General features: G+C 31.7%; 2 protein-coding genes across 3 annotated transcripts; one reads left to right on the forward strand and one right to left on the reverse strand.

The window, feature by feature from the left end:
* Nucleotides 1-7,910: 7,910 nt before the first annotated feature.
* Nucleotides 7,911-8,985, reverse strand: LOC104879550 (cyclin-dependent protein kinase inhibitor SMR3). The gene has a single exon (XM_010652727.3). The coding sequence runs from the start codon at nt 8,480-8,482 to the stop codon at nt 7,991-7,993; it is 492 nt and encodes a 163-aa protein (XP_010651029.1). The 5' UTR covers nt 8,483-8,985; the 3' UTR covers nt 7,911-7,990.
* An 8,003-nt stretch (nt 8,986-16,988) lies between these two features.
* Nucleotides 16,989-20,651, forward strand: LOC100246726 (actin). 2 transcript variants are annotated; one of them, XM_002283903.5, is made up of 5 exons: nt 16,989-17,214; nt 18,135-18,204; nt 18,351-18,744; nt 19,302-19,915; nt 20,306-20,651. In XM_002283903.5, exons 2-5 carry the CDS (start codon nt 18,148-18,150, stop codon nt 20,369-20,371), a joined length of 1,131 nt encoding a protein of 376 aa, XP_002283939.1. In that variant the 5' UTR covers nt 16,989-17,214; nt 18,135-18,147; the 3' UTR covers nt 20,372-20,651. The 2 variants fall into 2 exon arrangements, with proteins under 2 accessions (XP_002283939.1, XP_010651027.1); XM_010652725.3 differs by having other exon boundaries at nt 17,080-17,204.
* The last annotated feature ends 3,359 nt before the right edge of the window (nt 20,652-24,010 follow it).

Here is a 24,010-nt window from a genome sequence, read left to right on the forward strand (position 1 = left end):
TCTTCAAAACTATAATTACAACAAAAAAATTATTTTAAATTAACTTGATAATTTAAATTAATGATTTTTTTTAAAAAAAATTACAAATGTTACAAAGATAATTTTTTATCCTTTTTAATTCTATTTAAATATGATTTTTTTAATATCTACTAACATTATGTTTATAAAGGTAAAATAGTAAAAATATATATTTTATTCGGTTTACTTGTAATAAACACTTTAATTTTGTAATACTTTTTTATAGTTAGTGTAACACTCTTATATAATAGTGCAAATTTCATAAATAATTTATGGGTAACAAAGAAAATAAAGAAATGATTCAAAATTAACTAAAATCTTTCACAAATGGTAACCTTGTACACCCTTGTACACTTAGTATATTTCCCTTGTACATTTAGTACATTTCCCTTATACAGTTAGTGTAACATCATTGTACAATGGTGTAATATATCCCTCTTAAGTTGTGTGTCCATGTAGGTATATTAATCTTATTTCTAATGGTTTGGCTAACAAAATGGTGGATGAATTAGGATTAAATTTTTTTTCCCCAAACATTATTACTAAGAAAAGTATCGAAATTTCCATGTGAAAGTTAAATAAATTGCATGACATAGGTATGCAATCTATGGGTGACAAGGAAAATGAAAAAGTGATTCAAAATCGATTAATTTTTTTTATAGATGGTAGTCTTGTACACCCTTGTACACTTAGTACATTTTCCTTATACACTTAGTACATTTCCCTTTTACAATTAGTGTAATACCATTGTACAATATATCTATCCTAAATAATATGTCCATGTAGGTATGTTAACCATATTTCTAATGGTTTAACTAATAAAAGGATGGATGAATTAGGGTTAGTTTTTTTTTTTCCCAAACATCATTATTGGGGAAAGTATCGGAATTTCCATATGGGAGTTAAATAAAGTGCATGACATGAATATGCAATTTGTGGGTGACAAGGAAAATAAAGGAGTGGTTCAAAATAGATTGAAATCTTTTATAAATGGTAATCTTATACACTGCTTGTACACTTAGTACATTTCCCTTATACAGTTAGTAAATACTCTTATATAGTGACACAAATTTCATATTCCCGTAGTGCATATATGCCTATATTTGTATTAAACATGATTCTAGTAGTTTGATTAAAAAAAATGATGAAAAACTTCAATTCAATTTTTTTATGAACATATTACATTTTTGTGAAAAAAAATATACAATTGACCAATTTCTTTATTTAATTGTGAACATATTATATTTTAAAAATAATAAAGAATAATTAACAAATGAAATTTAATTCTTTTTATTATCTTAGTATTAAACAAGGTCTTCAATTTTCATTTTTAAAAATATTTTTCATTTTTTTAATTAAATGTATTTTCAAAAAGAGACAATATAGAAAATAAAAATAATTTTAAAAAATAAAAAAATAATAAAAACTAGAAAAAATATTTTAAAACCAATCTCAAACATCTATATAATTTTTAACTACTTGTTTTTATTTAAAATGAGTAAATATATCATTTAACTCTTTTGTATGAGAAAAAATCAATCTCTACTATACTATGTATTGATATAATTCATTTCTAAATACGAAAACATTTTAATTGGATATTTAAAATAAAAACTCTTCATCTATCCTCTTTCTCTCTTTTTTTTTTTTTTCTCATTTCACTAAATTTTCAATTAATTCAAATCATTAAAAAAATTCCTTAATAAACAAATTTGGAACATTCATATAACTTATTACAAAAGTCTATATTCAAAAAATTATTAAACTATGGAAAGAAAAAGATTAAAAAAAAAACTTTAAACTTTTTATTTTATAATAATGAAAAAAATAAACTTTAAAATACTTTTTAGTATAAAAGAAAAAAAATAGTAAATATATTTATTTTAAATAGTGTTTTAATCATTAAATTATTTACTTGTAAAATGTAAAAAATAATTTTTATTCATTTAAATTAATATTTTTTTCAAAAGTATGTTCCAAAATAATTTTTGAATCATTAATATAATTTTTATTTATTTATAATTTAAAAATAGAAAATAATGTTGATTTTTCAATTATTTTTAAAGGAGTTTAAAAAATAATAAAAAATAAAAAAATGATTAAATAAAGGAGAATTTTATGGATGGGGCATGTAAAGAGTGGTGGTATAAAGACAAAATGATGGGTGTAAGTAAAAAGGGGTATTTTTGTCTATTCCAACCTTATATCCTTACAATCAATTATAGATGTTTGGAGGATCTTTTATTAATTTTTGGGCCCAGCTGGGCCCAAAACACAATTCTCCCTTAATTAATTAGATGTCCTGATGATGACATGTCGTTTCTATATTAGAGTTGTTAGTAGTTTATTAGTGGATTGGTTTGTAATCTAACTCTATTTAAGACATCTAATGTACAACTTATTCACTATCATGAAATTCATTTCACAGAAGATTCCTTCTCATTTCTTTAGTTCTTGAGAGGGTATCTGAGCAAATTAAGCTCTCCTGCGAATGAAAGTTCTTTGTTGTGCAACATGGCAGCTTCTTCATCTTCATCTAGATTCTCTTTCTTCAAAGTTGGACAACAACAATTTCATTGTTTGGCATTAACAAGTTCTTGCAACTCCTCATGGTCACAAGTTTCAACACTTCATTTTTGGCACGAAATCACCTCCATTTAAGTTCTTAGAGCCCGGAGATGAAGCAAGTGACAAGATTAATCTAGATTTCTTGGATTGGGAAAGAGTAGGATCAATTGATTTTGTTATGGTTGCTTTCCTCAATGTCAAAAGGAATTATTTCTCGAATGGTGAATTGTGATATCTTGACTAAGATATTGTACTTTTGACATGTATATTGCTTCCCAAATTCAAGCTAAGGCCACTCAATTTAAGAGACAATTGCAAAACCCCAAGAAATGCTCTCTATCCATTAATAATTACCTAATAAAAAATTAAAGGTTTTGTTGATTTATTTGTCTTAATTAGTCATTCTTATTAGAGTGTGTAATATACATTGTGAGCTCAAATCCTATAAGTTTAAACTTTTTGAAAAATTTATAGGTCAACATGGTATCAACTTCTTTATTTAGTTGACCCAATTTATTAAACTTATGTATAATTCAAAATCCTACAAGTTAAAGTTTTTAGAAAAATTAGGAAAAATTGTTAATTCAATCATCTCCCTATGAAAGATCATATCAAACCAACTTTTGATGATTTGCCTTCGAGTATGATACTTTTATATATTATTAGTGAATTCTCGTAGTGATCTATATAATGTGGATGGAATTTAATCTCTTCTTTTATCACAAGAAATTAGAATTGAGAAAAACAAGTTGTTTGATTAAGGTAATCCTAGTGCAAATCTTGCCATGAGTTCTAGGTATAATACACTAGAGAGGAAGAAAACATATAACAATTTTGGAAGTGATCAAAACTATAGTCAAGAATATGGTTACACTTTTAATATTTTTTCCAAAGGTATTTTTTGTGGATTTTCAAATAATTGAGGAGATTTTGGTAGTAGATGAAGAGGTTGTTTTGGTGTTCTTATGGTCATGAAGGATTTTGAAATAGTAATAAACTACAATGTCAGCTCTATGATTGGATAAAACATATTGTGATGTAGTGTTACTATTGGTTTGATCATTTTTTCCAAGGATCTTCTCAATTTCAAGGATGATTTTGGTGGTACCCTTCATAATTCAATTAAACTCAGTGATCACAAATGGCAACAACACTGACCACTCTAAAATCCATTTATGATATAATATTTTGTATCCAAATTCAATGGGAACCAACCATATCACTGTAGATGTTGGATACCTAATAACCAAAGCAAAATTCATTGGATCAAATTGAGCTCATATGGATAATAGTGAGGGTTTATCAATTAAGCATATTGATTGGTCCATGTGCTTCATTTTTTTTTTTTGTTGTCTAAAATCCTTTCTTTAAACATTTGATATGTGTTTCTCAGACAACAAAAAAGGTATTAAGGGTCAAAATTTTTGAAAGAAGACAATAATGTCTTCTTTAAATTTTATCTCATTTCATGTTTTGACAAGTACCAACTCACCAAAGTAACTTTTTTGTTGGAAGGGAGATTCAAATGTGGGCTTTATGTGTTTGATCACAATTGAATTGATCTAAAAGGTCAATTGTGGGCTTATTCTATTGGATTTACTTAAGAAGAAGTTGCAAACAAGTTACAAACATTATATTTTTACTTCCTTTGTTTTTTTCATATTCTATATTAGTTTCTCCTTATATTTCATCCTATAGTATTTGGCATAGATTAGGTCATCCTTTTGAGAAAGTTGTCACATCCGGTCTTTCCAAATGTAATATTTCTACTATCAAATCATTATTATTATTATATATATTTTTGTTGGCGTCTCATCATGTTTTACTTAGATTTACATGCTAAAAAATAAGTCTGATACACTTTGCACCTTCATTAACTTTAAAAATTAAGTAAAATTTCAACTTGTTCATAAAATAAATTTCATTCAAATAGACTGGGGTGGGGAGTATAGGACCTCCATTGATTTTCTTCTTTCTCATGACCTCATCCATAGAAACTTTAATCTTCATATTCATAAATAAAATACATACCCTTATTACACATATGTGTTGATACCTTCAAAATATTAGGATAAGGCTTTTCGAGCAACTATCTTTCTCATAAATAGATTGTTCATTATTTAGAAACAACATTTAGTCTGTTGCACTTCTATTTGAAGGAAGGTTAAAGGGTGCAAATGAGTTTTCAAAAAGTTAGAGAAAACTCTAATAGAGCAATAAACAAGTATTAATAAGGAAGGCTTGTTGCAAAAGGTTTTCATAAGGGAGTAGGGTTTGGCTCTAATGAGACTTTAAAGTCCAGTTGTGACTTGTGAAGCCTATAACCCTTTAGTTAGTACTCACAATGGATTTGGTTAAACATCAATAATGTTTTCCTTAAAGGTAACTTCCAAGAGGAGGTTTATATGGAGCAAACCAACTGGTTTCAAAGATCTAAAAGCACCTTATTTAGCTTGTAAACCTTATGAGTCCCTTTACGGTCTTAAACAGCCCCAAGGGCTTAGTTCTGAACTGATAATAAGCTTGAATAAAAAGTTTTCCTTAAAGGATACTGTTGTGAATTTTTTTCCTGTGTATCCAAGTGAAACACATTTCAGAGGGACGAACAGAGCCATGGTAACTTTTATACCATTCTTTCTCTTCATAAAACTCCAATCCAAATGGGTACTGAGAATAATTAGCTTGCAAAGGGTCTCAACAAGAAACAATCATATTCTTCAAACCGTGCAAGAAAAGATTGAAAAAGAGTACATACATTTCTAATACATAGCCTCTTCTTGCAATTGATGGGAAAAGTAACCATACTCGACTCTTTGTTGCTGTTTGGCAGTCTTCATCACCTCTCCCCACCGTTGGTTTCTTGGTCAGGGGTCAAGGAAGAAATGAATATTGCCAAGCAGCAGCAAAGGATCAAAGAAGCTGATCATCGTCCCTTGAATTCAAAGAAAAGGCTCTAAAGCATTGATTATGATTTAACCTGGAAGATGAGGGCTCACCCTTAAATAAGCGTTGGAAAATTGAACATGCATAGGGCAAAATGACAACTTGTTGGGCTCTTTATAAGAAACCTATAGCCCTCTAATCCAATAATGCCAGAAACCATATCTAAAAGGAAATAAATATTATGGCTTCTACTCCTTTCTTCAGCAATAATTTTCTACAGCTTGATTCAACTTGGAAGGAGCTGGGTCTTTGAATTTTAAGACTCGGGATGACCTCAAACATATCCTATTAGTGCGTACATATTCTTCGCGAATGACCAATCCATAAATGTTTTAGGGGTTTAGATACTAGATTGTAAAGTCTGAATCAATTTTATTGTGCTATGCAGATAATATCAAGAGTACTTAGAATTGTCTTATCAACTCACGATGTTGAAGGGGGGTAATGCCCTAGAGAAATTTATTTATATTTGTTAAATGATGGTTTTGCCCCTATAATTATTGTATTTAACCTTCTTATATTTTAGGGTTTTGTTAAAAAGAATAATGCGGGATTGTAATTGAGAGGAGTAGGAGAGTCTTTACTATCGTAACCTTTCTAGCTTCATTTAATTAATAGATTCTTAAGCATTGGCGTACTTGTTGTAGATATGAGAATCACATTCATCCTCGAACCATGTTAAAATCCGTTTTTTTTCTCTCATGTATGTGACTAACTTAACATTAGAATCCTTAAATATGAGACCCGTCTTAGATATTAACAGGTCTCTTTAATAGTTTTTCAATGACACTAGAAACTAGAGAATAGAGTTGAGAATCAATAATCAAACCCCAACAATTTGAACCATGGCCGCTTTCTAAATTTTGACTAGTGCTCAAGATGCTTGAATGTTATGATACCCTGAAAATTTGAAATCAGTTTGTAAGCCTTGTCGGATGATTTTTACTCATCAAAGCACCTATAACCAACATGGGCAAACGAACCAAATGCCAAAAAGTACAAAGCTCTGCTCTTTTTAGCCTATAGTTTTCCCATCATTTCTTCCATTCGAAATGGTCATGTTTGCATAGTCTGCCTAAACAGGGACTTAAAACATTAAAAACCCTGTAAACTCTAATCTCTGTGCATCCCAAATGATAGTCCTCTGACTCCAATACTGTTTCAAATCCTTCCTGGAAATCAAATAATAATCCACAACATCCATACAGACTTTTTTTCTGATGTATTTTGGAACATACTTGAGGCACACAAACTTCCTCCAAAACTCTAAAAGTTCTAGAGGGCTTTCTTCCAGAATGACCAAGAATCTAGGCTGCCGTTGTAAAAGCTGGGCTATGGCAACAAACACATAGCCCTATCACAAGCCCTGCCTGAAGCCCATTTCCAACAATAATTGTCATTTTGAATGGCCATGGTTTTGCAAGGTAGCAGACAGGTGGACTTAAGCCTTTTCTTGAGCCAAGCTGGGCCAAAGCACATTTCCATCACAGCAGTCCAGTTCTAAAGTTTGAGGCCCATAAAAAGCCTTCTTAATTTTTTATATATTTTTTTTTGTGGGAAGTCTTAAGGGACTTCAAATTTAAAAATTTTGTCTGAATGCAAAAGGTCAAAAAAAAATTTAACTTCTATCTAAAATATGATTTTTGAATGACATGTTTGTATCAATCTCTACTCAGAATGAAGATAAATTCAATCATATTTAGATTTCAAACATCCAGAAACGTCCATCCCAGGTCCCATCAATTAGTTAAAAATAATACAAATCGTACAAAACGAAATTCAAATTTTGGATGAGAAGAGAATAAGGTCATACTAGGATCAAACAACAGCAATCATGTTTCATCATCTATGTCTAATTTTCATTAATTATCATTCTAAATTCTACAGAAGAACATGCAGTTTACCAAAATTCATGCCAAGAGAATCATATCAATCCTCTTTATCATAAAAATATTCAATCTCAGAAGGCCTGTCTACCCTTCTCACTCCATCTACCCTTTCCTGCAAAAAGGAGAAAAAAAAATGGAACAGGCACCTTCGTTCACTACATCCATTAACTTATTCGCTGTTTTATATATAGGACTGTGGTAGGAATTCTGGGAAAACAAAAAAGAAATTAACTAGTAGGAGACCTGTTGATAACCATGGAGGATGTTTGCTTTTCTTGGAAAAGTCAAATTCAACCCCCCTAATCTCTTTACAGAAAGTCAATGCCGGCCATTAACCATTTTCGAATCCAAGGCAGACACCTTCCACCTCCATTTTTTTTTCTTTTTCTTGTTTTCTTTTTTGAAACTAGCTTCGAACTTGCAGAGTGATCATCGGATCTCGATTAACCAGAAAGGCAGGAAATGGGATAGAACTGAGAATGGAAATGGAGATGGACGAAAACAAAATTTTCATAGATACTTATCAGTAACATAATTTTGCTTTCTTGGCATGAAAAAGATGTAGAGCAACATCATTTTCCACCTTGCCTGAGTCTCTTAGATTTGCCACCGAAATCAGGAGGAAACAGTGATTGAATCTCGTTTGAGAGATCGAGTAGGACTCGTCGATTAGGCCCCGCCGCTCTCCGTTTAGTGGATGGAAGGGATTTTGGTTTTTTTGGTGCAGGTGGGCATGGGAGGATCAATGGGATTTTGTGATCCACAGATGTTGGAGTCTTGAACCCATCGTTATCATCATCTTCTTCCACCTTGAATTCTGCTAGAGATGACATTTTCAGGTCCATAGGAGTTACCTTCACCTTGCATTTCTCTTCTTCTTGTTCTTCTCTTTCTTTTTCTTCTTGTTTCTTATCAAACTTGCCTTCTCCTGAACGTGCAGTTTCACAGTTCCCACACTCATGATCATCATCTTGAAATTCCAACGTGGGTTTTGCTAGAAAATTGAATCCGATGGAAGTCAGATCTTTCTCAGTGAGGAACACCCCAGAATTGGACACACCCATGAAGGAAACTGATTCGAATTCCGAGCTAGTAGCGCATCAAGAGAAAGAAGCTAGAGATCAGTTTGGAGTAGTATAATAAGCAAAGATGGTAAGCTCATGAGACATAAGAAACCAACAAGAACAATTAAAGAACCTAGTCTCCAAAGCTGGAGAGCAAAGAGGCTGAGAAACATATGCGAGAAAAAGACGGTTGATATAGAAATTAATGGGTACACCCCAAAAAAACAATCATCAAAACCACCATCTTTTTGCCCCTTTTTTCCCCAGTGATTTTTTCTGCGCTTAATCCTTGGATTTTAGCTTTTTCCATGGTTTTTTATGAGAGAGAAGGTGGAAGCTCTCAAAGCCCACTTCGGCGAAGGATCCAATGCAAATAAACCAAACACACGTCTCTCTCCCTCCCTCTCTCTCTCTCTCTGAGTTATTATCTCTTATCAGTCAGCCATTCATACTAAAAAAATCTGGTTTGGGCCTTTGGCGTTGGCTTTTTCTGATTTCTACGAACTTTCATGCATCTATTCACGTGACATGCTACAGCTAAAACCATTTTACATCAACTTAATTTTAACGTTAAAAGATACCAAAGCCTGCACGTAATTATCGAGTAGTGACAAGAATTTCATCAACAATACGCATACACAAACTAAATTTTAAAAATATTATTACTTAACAGTAACCGAATTTCAAAAAACGAATATCATGATGTCACCCGAATTTGAATAATATTATTAAAAAAAGTTTCAAAAGATAGGGCTTAATTAATTTTCTTTATAAAAAAAAATAAAAATTATAAGAGGTGAAGAGATTAACCATGTCAGATGGATTCTTTTGCCGTCCCATAAATATAAAAATAAATGGTAACAAGCGTTTGGCTCTTTTCTAGAAGCTTCCTCCGTGAAGTTCAAGCCGTCCGTGTCCACATCATGCACGATAAATTTTTATTTCTTTTCTTTTTATCCTCGAAATTTCAAATATTTGTTTAAATCGAAGGAATAAAACTGCCACAAGACCCACAGCACATATCACAAAAAGAATTTTTGGCTGTTTTTTAAAAATTGTTTCTTATTTTTTAATTTAAAAACTGTTTTTAAAAATAAATTTCAGAAAATATGATCAAGTTTATTTTATAAAAAAAAAGTAAAAATAATTTTTACTTATTTTCTAAAAATTAATTTTTATTTTGTTTTATTTTTAAAAATTATTTGTAAAAAATAATGACCAAACAAGCTCTTTGTTTTTTTAACTTTTTTATACTTTAAAAATACTATTTAATTAAAAAATTAAAATAATTTTAAATTTTATCTAATAATCTCCATTTATATATATAAAATATCCCAAATGCAGATTCCGTAATCAAATTATTTTCTCAAAACGCATCGTTTTGAGACTTAGTTTAAATTAAGGAGTTCTGATTCGGTACATTTTCCGTGTATTAGACCTCCCATTAAATATCTCGCACGGGATTAACTTCTCCTAACGTGAGATTTTGAGTCATATCGGGAAAATGATCAATTGAATGTCTCGGAAGAAAAGCGGGGGACCCAATACGATTGCTTGGATTTCACCATCATACAAATGAGAAGGCGCAGATTTTTTTGTATATTTATACATCGACACTTGTGCTTTAACATTTTCCAATTTGGTCCCCCAAAGTTTTATTAATTCTGATCCGTCACTTTCTTACGCCACCCGGGTTCAAAACAAAAAATATTTGAAAGGAGGGGGGTAGAAGGAAATACAGGGAAAAGAGAGGGGCGGAAATAGGAAAAAGATTTCCACTGAAACTGATAATAGACCATGAAAGTATGTGGTGATTAGGGAGATACTTTAATTATAAAATATGATTAAAAAGGGAATGATAATGTGGGGTAAGTAGGGAAATGATGGTTAAAAATACAAGGGGGAACACACACTCTCATGCCATGTACATAATTGCATCCCATGCTCATGCTTAATGATTTTGCTTCCCATCTCCCATCATCATGTGATGGCCCATCTTCAACAATCATCTCTCCCCCATATTGTCAACTCCTGTGCTCTCCTATGCCTCTCTTTGCCTTTTTCCCGCCAATTTTCTTGGATGGTTTTTTTTTTTTTTTACATCATATTATGCAATTTTTAAGAAAAAAATTCTGTAATATTTATTTATTAATTATGTGGTTGGATAATCTCGGTCAAAAACTAATTTTAAATTTTGTCGGAGATAATATATTTTTTTTTTTACTTTAATTAAAAGTTGAAGAAGGGGAAGTCAAAAGTGTGCTTGGATACATTTTTTGACTTTTATTTTTAAAATCATAAAATAATAATAAATTTTATAATAAGATAAAAGAACTATTAAGCCTTATATTGAAAAAGTAACGATCTTACGAATTATTTAAAAAAATTGAGGTCTCAATTTAAAATTTTTTAAAATAATTTTTAAAGATGTAAGGTAAAATGTATATTTTTTGTATAAAATATTTTATTTTTATAAAAATAATTGATTTTAAAAATTAAAAACAAAGAAGGAATAATGATAATAATAGTTTTATTTTCATATTTAAATTGTTTTTTTTAAGGAATTATTTAGGCACATGTAGAATTTTGTTGTTGAACTTAAAAAAAAAAAAAAAAAAAGAAATTATATGGGACTTAAAAATATTATAAAAAGCACATTTGATAGTATTTTTATTTAAAATATTTTTAGTGGAAGCGTTTTCTTTGTGTTTTTAATGGAAGTATTTTATCTTAATTTGTTTTAGAGATTCACCTATGAAGTGTTTCTCCAAAAAAAAAAAATACTATAATTGATTTTTCAAAGCTAAAAGTAATTTGTGAAAATTTTAAAAGTGTTTCCTAAATTTTACAAAATACCTAATTTTTTCTAAAACACTTTCTAAATTAAAATTACTTTCTAAAATCAGTACCAAATGGACTTTAAGTGCTCATTTGACACTACTACTAGTAGAAGTGTTTTTACTAAAAGTGTTTTTTTTTTTTTTTATAGCACTTCTTGTTAAAAATGCTTTTATGATAATTTAAAAAAGTGATTCTGATAGTATTTTTGATAATATATTGTATAAGTACAATTTTTTTAATAATATAATTTATTAAAAAGTACATTTATTAAGAAAAATATATTATAATAAATCAAAAACTTTTATTATAAAAAATATATATATATATAAACATTTATATTATTAAAAAACTCAAAAAATTATTTTTTTTGAAAAGGAACTGAAAAAGAAAGAGGAGAGTGAAAGGGAAGTAGAGAGTGAAAGAAAAATAAAGGATAGCGAGAAATGATATTTTGGAAATATATGAAAATTTTTGAAGTGCTTTTGTAAAGAAACACCTTCCAAGTGTTTATCTAAAAAACACTTCAAGTGTTTTTCTAAATTTTCAACCGTGTTTTTTGAAATATTGTCAAATACTTAATTTTTACCTTAAAAACATTTTCAAGTGTTTTTAGGATTAGAAATACTTTTAAAAAGTATTATCAAATAGACTTTAAGAGTGTATTTGATAATGTGTTTTTTTTTTTTATATAAAAAAAAAGGCATGTGACAAAATTTATAAAATGCTTTTAAACAATTGAAAAATCACTTGTAATGTTTTTTTGAAGAAATATTTAGAGTATGTTTGACAATGATAATAAGAAGTGTTTTTAGTATTTCTAACACTTGAAAATTTTTTAACACTTGAACTTAATTAGTGATTAAAATTTTTGAAAGTGTTAGTGTTAGAATTGTTAAAAATATTTTTTGAAATTACTGTCAAACACACTTTTAATTAGTTATTTTTTTAAAAACACTTTTTAAAATAAAAACTTTCATTAAAAACAATTAAAGAAAAAAATAAACACATCACTGAGAAAGGCTGTCATACTCTAATTTAGATAAGAGGTTAGCATGATAAAAATTATAATTATTAGTTTTTATATATGTTTATACTTTTATGGACCAATAAAGAAGTTGTAGAGTCAACCAATGACATGGTTATTTGGACCAAATGAGCATTTTGGGTCCCCTTTGTATCCTTGTGTGACCATAAAGAAGGTTCATGACAAGACCAAAAATCAGGAGTGGGATTTGATGAATGGGGCCTGTAAGCATTTGAACCAAAATTTGGCATGACCCTGGTGTATTGCTTGCTTGGATCATATGACTTTCTCAAATAGGTTCCTTAATCTAAGGAAACCGGTGGAAAATTTCCTTTTTCCTATAATATAAAAGCTCTTACATTTAAGTATATGCAGGCCCGGGTATCATGTTTTCTCAAACATATGTAAGGATCAATGTTGGACTTGCTTTTTAAATTACTAAACCTAATAGTAAGTATATTATTGCTCAACCACTTTAGAGCATTGAAGTCAATATGAGCTCTGATATAATATAAATCATATTAATTAAAAAATATAGATTAATCACTAAAAAATAGACCTATTATTAATGAATAAACTCCTTCAAATATACAATCCTATGGATCACATTGATTAGGGTTTTGAGAGATATGGACTAGAAAGTTGGGTTTGGTTCAAAGTTAGTAAACCTTCTCTTTCACTTGCCATAGAATATATGAAAAGAGAAAAGTGGAGAGGAAGTGGAAGTATGATTTGGGAGGGTGGCCTGCATGTGCATGGTTACTTTAGAAGTAATGGCTATGAATCTTGTGATGTCAGCCAACTGCTCTTAGACTTCTCGGGAGTTAGATCTATCAGTTATCTTCTGACCTGGGAGAACTAGTTTTATCAAAGATTTCTTCCTTTACCCTTTAGCCTTTTCCCTTTTCCCTTTTCCCTTTTAAAATGGAAAGCACCTCTATGGGGATGCAAGTTCAAGTGGGACTTGAAAGTTGAAAGTGACCCTCGGATCTCTCTTAACAAATAACTTCTAATAGGTAATAACCATTGAATTTTAGATGGTCAGAATAGCAATTTTGCCCTGGACAAATCATGTGACCAATCCGGAGTAACTGGGTTTATTTTCATGCACTTTAAAGAATTATTTTGAGAAGTAGAACCTGGTTATCATTTTAGGAAAACTAACCTTTCATACACTGCTTTGAAACAAATTAGCAGGTGATAGTGTTACTTTTCCATCTTTATGTGCTGAGTATGTTAGTTTTAAAAAATATTCATATTCCAGCATTGTCTCCTACCTTCTCGTAAGGAATGATAAAACTGGGTTTAAGTGAATGTGTTGGTTTGATGCATAAGTGTCTTAACTGTATTTGAGGAGTCAGTCACCATCACCAAGCACGTAAAAGAATGCTCCTGAATCTTGGCTCCATGAGTAACTATGAGTACATATATATATATATATTGGGGTCCTTTGTTTTTTTTTTTAAAAAAAAAATTATTTTTATGCTTCGACAGGGGACTTTTAAACTATCAAACTTGCACCAATACCAATATTACATAAGAAATCAAGCTAGTTAGAAGAATGAGGTAATTCACCATGTGCTAGTACATTAGGTTATGTAATCGAAGATTGATAATTTTGTTCCATTTATTATGACTTAAAATCTTTTTAGAGTGTATCTTACTCAAAATTGTTAATTAATCAATTAGGATTGTGAGGACCTTATCTCACGTGTCCACTCATAAGTACTTCCACGTGTCTATCCACATGACATCACCTCAACTGGGCCACGTGTCAGTTCTTCATCACTACCCGGATGACCTCCAAGGCGTCCGAAGACATCCTATCCGGACTATTCACCCTGCTGAAGCAGCCCACATCTCCTTGATAGTCCCAAGTCTTCTCTGATATACAATACCACGACTAGCTAACACTAGATTAACTGATGGGGCTTTTCCCATCCTTTCCTCTACTTCAATAGATAGGCATGCTTAGTCTCAAGCCATCAACAAGGTTGAAAGGGTGGCAAGCTGTATCACGACCCGTCCTCTAACATAGCCCCCAGTCGCCTGCAAATGTGATGATTGCCTTGTCACTACTTCGCAATCATCACTACAAGGGCCAGCTCAGCACTACAGAGTCTGACCTCATATTTGAGCATTATAAAAATCCTATCGAAATAGAAGAGAGGAGGACACAATGAGTTCTTAGACCCACTCTTTTATCTTTCTATCTCTCTCTCTCTCCAAAGGTTTCCACTCTTCCTAACATTTGACTTGGGCTTCAAAGGGTGTGTTCGGACAACCCGTCCAGACATCTTTGTGTAGGGAAGCATAAGGCCCAGATTCCAGTATCAAAGCGGGAGTTTTCTCTGCCACGTCTAAGGGAGGAATCCATCCTCAGTTGACAAGGTATCAACAAGGATAACATAAGCGGGTAAAGAAATGCTTAGGAAAAGCAAGTTAGTGTTTAGGTTGATATGGTGTAGATCAATTGAGTTAAAATTGAGTATATATGTTTTTTTCCAATTGTTTTATAAATTGCTTCATGTGCTTGAGTGTTGGCAATAGTGCTTTAAGGGTGCTTAAGTGTTCATGATCAAATCTTCCATATTTTTGGAAATTTGTCTTTGAATATTTTAAAGGTTTATTTTTAGATTATTCTTGAATTAGCCCACTAAGCCATTAAGCTTATATATACCCTACCTAAATAGGTCCTTTTTTTTTTTATACAAATATTTTGGAAAACCTAATTTGTCTTTCTTTTCCTAAAACTCTCAAAAAAGATTCTTATACTTTTGTCAAGTTGTAAAGGAGATTTGAATTCCTTTAGGTGCTGAAGTGAGATCCATTAAGAGCACACAAGGTGTTGCATTGCAAACGTGAAATGCAATATAGGTGCTAAAAAGTAAGTCTTAAGATAACATTTGTCAAGTAAACTATATTGCATTCTTATACAGGGGATTGTAAACTTGAGATCTCTAACTCATGGTTTTTTTATCTCCGTAAAACTACATCTCAAAGCATTGTATGGAGATTTTCCATGTAGAAAAAAAAAAATCTTTTGTTTTATGTGTTAGGTTATTTTTCAATCTTCCTTGTATTCTTAAAGGTTTTAACTAATTAATTAAAAAGAATTAACTTTTAAGCAAATAAAAGTTAAAACAACTATTCAACTCCTTTAGGTATTATCTTACTAAATTATTGATTTTTCACCTAGAATACAAGAATTTATATTAATTTGGCATGAACATTACACCAAGAACACCAAATAATATTAATCAAATTACATTACATAAAAACTATTTTCCCAAGGTTGTTTACCTAACATATTGGATGTCATCCTTGTATCATAGTTTCAGTCTTCCCACTAAATTTACACTAGCCTTTGGAGTCAATGGCTATGACATTGATTAGTCTACACCTTATGGCTAGAATGAGTATGGCATGTCTAATCGATTTAATGACTACTTACTACTCATTAATATATGAGTTTGATGTTGTAAGAGTAGTGGTTTATGCCAGAGGAAGTCTTCTCACATAATTTCCTCGCCAATGGTAATAAATTAGTGGTTGAAAATTAATCAAAATCTTTCCCCACTAATGGGTTTAGGACTTGGTGTTACTCCTCCACTCAATCTATTGATTTAAATCCTAGAAATAAGAACAAGCCTTGGGAGACTCCTCCATAATTCCCTTGATGTAATTGGCATGTATCTCACTAACTCCAATCTAGCACTATTTTTTTTTTTATCTCAATTTATTTAAATTTTAAAAAGAGACTACATGCTAGATAATTAATCCCAATTATCATAAAAGAGACTACACGTCACCCATCTTTCCCAACATCCTTTTTTTTTTTTTAATTTTAAAAGGAGTATGGAATTATTGTAGTCGTCAAATCAACTTCCAACATACTTCAAGAAGACTCCTTTTCCTCTATAAGCATTACTTTTTTCCTTCAACCTTAATTTCACTTTTTACCTTTACTCTTAACCTTTTCACATTTGTGATCTCCAACCATAGTGGAGCTTGTCCAATCAAGTAGGACTAAATTGGCCTCCAAGCCCTGCTCACCTCCCTAAACTAAGGTCGATTTGTGCTATAGAGCACTGTTTCACCTTAAAAGCTTATTTATTTGAATCTCACCCTCTTTTTTAGTTTGAAAATTATAAGGTTTTTGTGCCTTTTAAGGGTTGGCCTAACCCGTTGACATATGGATTGATGGAGGTGTTGCTTCCAAAGCAACCTTTGGAAGAAGCTGGGTATCCATGATGCTATCATGTTCTTTAAGCAAGATGATGCTTTAATCTACTTTGCTGTATCTTTTTGGTCATACACTATGAATAGTTTGACACCATATATCTGCCTGCAATGTCTCATATCATGGGCAAAAAATGAATAAAATTATTCAATTCAGAGAATCTCAATGAAGGAATCCCTCCAAGTGTAGATTTTTGAGGCCCACACTGAGAATGGACAAACCCACTACTAAAGCGTGGCCCGGATAAACGTTTGAACTGTTAAAAGGCCAGACCAGTGTTATGCTGGGCCTAATCGGGCCACTCTGAGTGGCCCAGTGTGCATCGTTTCGAGACAAAGATATGAAACAGTCGTTTACACTTTACACTGGAAGATCCAGACCCGTGGGACACGTGTCGTCAATTCCTTCTATCTAGACTCAAAAATAGCGGACGGCCAGGATTTGCCAGAGGCATGTTGGAAGGAGCACCATTAAAAGCGAATTTCATTTTTGTTTTGAGTTTCATTTTCTTTTCTTTTTTTAATTTTATTATTATTTAATTTTTCCCCAAGTTCGAACCGAAGGGCGCGCAGCTGAGATCGAAGAAGGCTCTTCCTTCAAGCGCCAAATCTAGGGTTTCCTCCAGTGATTTCTCTTCCACATTTTCTCTCTTTGTTTTCTGTTTATGTCTCTGGAAAATAATATTCTCTTCTATAGTTTTTTTCTTCTTTTCGTTTCCTATAATCTTTGGTCATTCGAATCAGTGGTTAAATTTCGTGCCATTTCCGATCGGACCTCAGTCATCGGATGCGAATCTTGTGATTTTGATGATAATTGGCATAGTATTTTTTATTATTATGGATCGTTTTGATTCGTCTGTTGATGTGGACGATCCGCATTGGGTGACCCCGATTTCTGCTTGATTAATTTCTGGTTAATGAATCTATCGCATTGTTTCGTAGCGTTAAATTTTCGGAAGTTGTGCTTTTTAGTGAACAATTTTTCTGAAATATCCATTTGCACTCCATTCCTTACAAATTTCAAAAGTGAATTGAATCTTGAAGAACTTATGATGCCATGTTTGTTGTCCTTTGAGAAATTTCTTTGTCTTATTTTTTTGTTTGACTATTGTGGGTTCGGTTTGGCGTTTTCATTATGGAATGGAATGCATACATGATATGATTTTTAAATGGAAAGAGTTTGATTAGGTGCTTAACCCACTGTTTAGCTGCTTAATGATTAGTTATTTCATATTTGTTTATGTAATGAATATTTTGATCTTTGTGAGGGTTTGATGAAAATAATTTTTAATGGTTTATTGGAGATCATATTTCTTAATGGTTATGGTTGAACAGAATAGGACACCCATATGGAATATGATGTTATCATTGTCATCTTGATTTATATATATATATGGAAAAAATGCAAAATGCAGACTAGGAACAACTCAAGAGAATACCATTGTTAATAGCTTCTTAAATCCGCTAGCAGTTGATTTTTTCTCTTCTTTTGCTTCTTTTATTTCCTGTGTCTTACCATTCTGATTCAGAGTTGATATTCTCCAGAAACTGATTTAAAATGGCAGAAGAAGATATTCAGCCACTTGTCTGCGATAATGGTACCGGAATGGTTAAGGTATCATATCAGGATTATCATTTGTTTAGAAATAATAACCTGCTAAGTCATTTATCAATCTTCACAGCTAATTCTGAAGGCTTGCATGATATTCACTGACATCACTGTTGAATTGTTTTTTGGTCTGATGCAATGCCAACCTTTAGGCCGGATTTGCAGGAGATGATGCTCCAAGGGCTGTGTTTCCTAGTATTGTGGGTCGTCCACGGCACACTGGTGTGATGGTTGGGATGGGCCAGAAAGATGCATATGTGGGGGATGAGGCTCAGTCCAAGCGTGGTATATTAACTCTGAAATACCCAATTGAGCATGGCATTGTGAGCAACTGGGATGACATGGAGAAGATATGGCATCATACCTTCTACAATGAACTCAGAGTGGCTCCGGAAGAACACCCAGTTCTACTTACTGAAGCTCCTCTCAACCCAAAGGCTAATCGTGAAAAAATGACCCAAATCATGTTTGAAACCTTCAATGCCCCTGCTATGTATGTTGCCATCCAGGCTGTTCTTTCCCTCTATGCCAGTGGACGTACAACTGGTATGCAGTCAACTATTTCTCCATCGCATGATTTTATGTTAAATTAAGAACTAGATGTAACTCAGGGAAGAATGATTCATAATAACCAATAAAGCTTTGAAATCTGTATGAAGATGATCTCAATACTGAGGGAGTAACTTGCAAATTTACTAGAAATCAATTCATGGGACTCTCCCTTGATGAGGTAGATGGCACCTGCTCTCTAGAGAAGTAAAATAAAAGGCATTTAGAACAAATCATTGGAGTGGTGTATTAGTAACCCTCCTGTTCAAAATTCATAGGCTTTATTTTTTTTTCAGCTCCTATCCAGAAGTAGCCTAGGGAAGTATTGCATCAGAGTAGCTAGCTTTTACTAGTTTGATGGAATTATATGCGAAAATAGTGAAAACAACAATCAATTTTTTGGATGATTCTTTCCAGAATATGTATATGTAAACATGTTAAGGTTTTCCAATCCAAGAATAATGTTTTGATCTTAATCTTTTCACATCACTAGTTCACAAAAAGGAATGTTTTTGTGCAAAGTCTCTATGGTGCCATCTGGTAATTCATTGCAGGTATTGTTCTGGACTCTGGAGATGGTGTCAGTCACACTGTCCCCATCTATGAGGGATATGCTCTTCCACATGCTATCCTACGTCTTGACCTGGCTGGTCGTGATCTCACTGATGCACTTATGAAAATCCTGACTGAGCGTGGCTACTCCTTCACCACCACAGCTGAGCGCGAAATTGTGAGGGACGTAAAGGAGAAGTTGGCATACATTGCCCTTGACTACGAACAGGAGCTGGAGACAGCCAAAACTAGTTCCTCTGTTGAGAAGAGCTATGAGTTGCCTGATGGACAGATGATCACCATTGGTGCTGAGCGTTTCCGATGCCCAGAAGTCCTGTTCCAACCATCCATGATTGGAATGGAGGCTGCAGGCATTCATGAAACTACTTACAACTCCATCATGAAGTGTGATGTTGATATCAGAAAAGATCTATATGGAAACATTGTCCTCAGTGGTGGATCAACCATGTTCCCAGGCATTGCAGACAGGATGAGCAAGGAAATCACTGCATTAGCCCCAAGCAGCATGAAGATCAAGGTGGTGGCTCCTCCTGAGAGGAAGTATAGCGTATGGATTGGAGGCTCCATCTTAGCATCACTCAGCACTTTCCAGCAGGTATGTTCCTTATACATATAATGATGATTATGATTATGATACCTGCCCTGCGTTTTAATGGCAGGCCCATATTTATACCTTGTCATACTCAACAAATACACATTAGTACTGGATATGTTTTTGTTAGAGTACTAGGCCCTTAAAATGTTTTTTCATTTATACAAATGTCATCAAAACAGGGCCCCTTTTTTTCAGTACCCGTTTCTAAATAGGCAGTTCACCATTGAATACTTATTCATCATAGTTTTACAAACATTACTATCTTCTTGATGAACCCAAATGAAACAAAACTATATTCTCTGTTTTTCAGACATTTTTTTTCCTCACTCCAAGATTTGTTCTTGATGTAGCAATTTGCTACAAGTACTGAATGTGATATTTGTAATGCAGATGTGGATAGCAAAGGCAGAGTATGATGAATCTGGGCCATCTATTGTGCATAGGAAATGCTTCTAAATTGGCCAGATGGGGGAGGTAGAAGAAAGCCAGTATCCTGTTCCTGTCCAAGAAATTGCAGCTTGCAATTTACCACTCAACCTTAGTTTTACTTTAATTTTCATGTGCATTTATGTTGGAAAATAGGGTCTAAAAGGGTGGTGGCGAAGATGGCAAAAGATTCCAATTCTTTTTGTTTTTGTTTTTCTTTAGTAGTCGTGGAACCATTCCCCTTCAATGCTACCGATTCAATGGCATCTGCAGTTCTTAATTATTAACTCTAGCTTCCTCCTTTCCGTGACATGCTATTATCTTGTTGAGGGCCCATTGATGATTCAGACAATTAAAGATCTCCCTTCCATGCTTGAAATGACATTGCCATGCCTATAAAGTCTTGGGGCTGTCTGTCATTGTCTGGGTGAGGAATGTTGAACCCCCATGCATGTGAGCTGGCTAAGTCAGTAATACTCCTAGGGGGTGCATCTAGTGTAGGGGTTTAACCTCAGAGTAGTCGTGTGTTCTGATTGTATTGTGGGTCAACCTGAATGCATCAAGTCAACCGAAATGCCCCATCATATTAATGGTGCTTCAATTTAGAGCTTCAACCTAAAGTAGGAAGTGGTCATGGCTATATATTTTGCCGTTTTGCTCTTTATTTTTCTCAATTATTAATTGGTCATATCCCTCACTATCGAATCTATATCTATCAAAAAAATAGGATCAATCATAATATTTTCCGTATATACTTTAATCTCATTGTTTTGTGTTTAATTCACATTTTATTGTTGTATACCTTGATTCCATTTTTTTATACTTGGATTATATTTGTCTACATTTAGCCTTATTCTTTTGAACTTTGATGTCATTTATTTGTATTTTTATCAAAAGATTTAGATTTTATAATGCATTTCCAATGGCTGAAATTATGAGTTTAGTAGATATTAGAATTTTCTTACTATTTACATCTGTCTTATGCATGGATGCATCGATTGCTTGTTGTCTCCAAAAGTGTATTTAGTTAACACTTACGTGGTATTTACATTTTGTCTAAATTTTAAATAAAGCTTAGTGTTATTAAGTTTTAAATTATTAAAACTAATAAATTAAGAAATAGTAATTTAACGTATTTATATGTCAATATTATAATTCATTTATATAATAAAAATGTTATAATACTTGATTAGATAATTAATAATAAATTAGTAATTGAATAGTAGGTGAGATATTTAATTAAGCTTGATTGATAACAATGATATAAATTTTTTAAGTTAGCATTTGCTTTTATGAAATATATTTTTAGATCTGTGGATTGGGATTGAAATACGTGTTCTTTATTATTAATATTAATTTATTAATTTTTGGGTTTTTAATTTATGAAAGACTAAAATCTTAATTTTGAGGGTAATTAAATCATAATTTTTTGTAATATGGATTAATGAAGATTCCAGAGAAAGCATAAAGAAAGTGAGGAACCAATCATACTTTTCTATAGCTGTAAGCCCGTAACCGTAAATATAATCAAGTGACGTGGCCGATGGATGGCAGGTTGTCTTCATTTCTTCTCGGAGATTATGCTAATCTTTTTTCCTTTTTCTTCTTTGTGCGTCCAACCACAATCTTGAACTCCATCTCGCTCTTATGTACATACCGATACGAGTGACATCATGAACCTCAACAAGCCGAAGTTCTCTTGTTCCTATACCTAACATTATATGTATAGTTTAATACAAAAAGAAGTATATTTTTCAAATTTGGTAGTATTGAGAGAATGAAACAGTATGAATTTAATAATTTCAGCCAATCCCCATTCACATCCATATTTAACAAACATTCTCCGGAGTCCGGTCAAGTTTGGTGAGGCTTGTTTGCAAGTGTCAACTGTCAACTGTCAACTTAAGAGATAAATGGTCGACCCAGTCACACTAATGCCAATTTTAGAATGTCATATCACCTAAGCCATTGTTTACGTCTAAGAAAAATTATTTTGTTTTCTTAGACCAAATAAAAATATTACAAACTTTTTTTATAGTTTTTTTCTTGTCTTTTTATTCCGACTTTCTTAAAATCAAACATAATTCATTGAAATAATTTCAAAGGAATCAAAGAAAATAAAAAGATATCAATTCCTCGCTCACTTGACTTGAAAATGAATATGATTTTGTTTTATTTTGTTTTTTGAAATCATTTTGAATTGGATAAAAATGTTATTATCTTTAATAAAAATGATTGAATATTATAATAATGTTTATTTATTAAACTATTTTATATTTAAAATTAAATTAAAATACTTCAACGTATTTAAATAATTTAAAAGTATATATTTATTTTACTATATAAAGTATTTAATTTTTATATATTTATTAAATATAATAATTAATATTAATAGAGTCATTTGACTCATTTCCATGAAAAGTTGAGACGTTATATATATAGTGAAATTTTGATGGAGCCTTAAATCTCTGCAAAATCAGGGGATGGCGCCATGGCGGCACCGGTGGTTTCCAATTTCCATGGGTTTGACCCACCAAAAAGGCCTGTTTTCCAAACAAAGTCTCACACATGGACACGTGACACATGCAGATGTGATGGGTGGTTGACTGGAGAGTCATTCATTTCTTGGATCTGGTTCCAAATACAGATCGCCAGGCTCATCACTGCTGACAAACCCTGGTTTGGTTGGATTGGTTAGAAACGCCAAATGCAAAACCCCAAGTTGATATTGATTGAGAATCTCTCCTACTCTCTCTCCCCATTCCCATTTTCAAATTCCACCTCCTCCCTTTTTTTCCATTCAAAGTTTTAGAGCATATTCCCCTTTCACCTTTAATTATTCTTTTATTCTTTGAAACCCCATCCTCAATTCTTCATTTCTTTGTCCATCAATAATCTAAGTTTTATCAGACATTACTACCAGATAAAGACAAAAGAAGGCTTGTTGACATGTCCTTTTATGACTTTAGTACTTGGTAATTAAATACTACTTTAAATGCGGTCATAGGAAAGCCATTTCTTCCATTCTTCAATACTCTTCCAAAGCCACTCCATTCAATTAATTAATATTTTTTGTTCCCTCATTGATGAGTTTGAATTTATTCGATTTTTAAATCAATAAATAAGACTTGAACTATTTCCAAAACATGGTTTATTTTAATTAAAATTTGTTTGAAACTTAATTTTTTAAATATTTTTAAAGGGTTTTTAAATATTTTTTAAAGTTTTAGGTCTTATTCAATAATTATTATTAAAAAAAAAATGTTTTTAAAACCATTTTCAATAACTATTCTTAAAAGTTATTTTCAAATGTTTGATATAATAAAAACCTACTTGAAAATGTGAAATATTTTTAATATTTAGAAAAATATTTTATTTTTAATCATTTTACATATTTATATAATTTTTTTAAAATAAATAAAAAATTAAAAAAATATCTTATTTTCTATTTTTAATAAAAAAATAAAAAATAGTTTATATTTACTAAATATGTTTTTTTTTTCATTTTTATTCTTTAAAATAAAAAATTATTCTAAAAAATAATTTTCAAACAAGCTCTTAACCATCTCCCTCTTTATATAATTTTTATTTAAAATAAGTTTTGAAAAATAAAAACATAAAATAATTAAGAAAAAAACAGAAAAACTATTTCTCGAAAACGCTTTGGAA

The sequence above is a fragment of the Vitis vinifera genome, chromosome 6 (genome assembly GCF_030704535.1).
Source record: "Vitis vinifera cultivar Pinot Noir 40024 chromosome 6, ASM3070453v1".
In the NCBI taxonomy this organism is placed as follows: Eukaryota; Viridiplantae; Streptophyta; class Magnoliopsida; order Vitales; family Vitaceae; genus Vitis; species Vitis vinifera.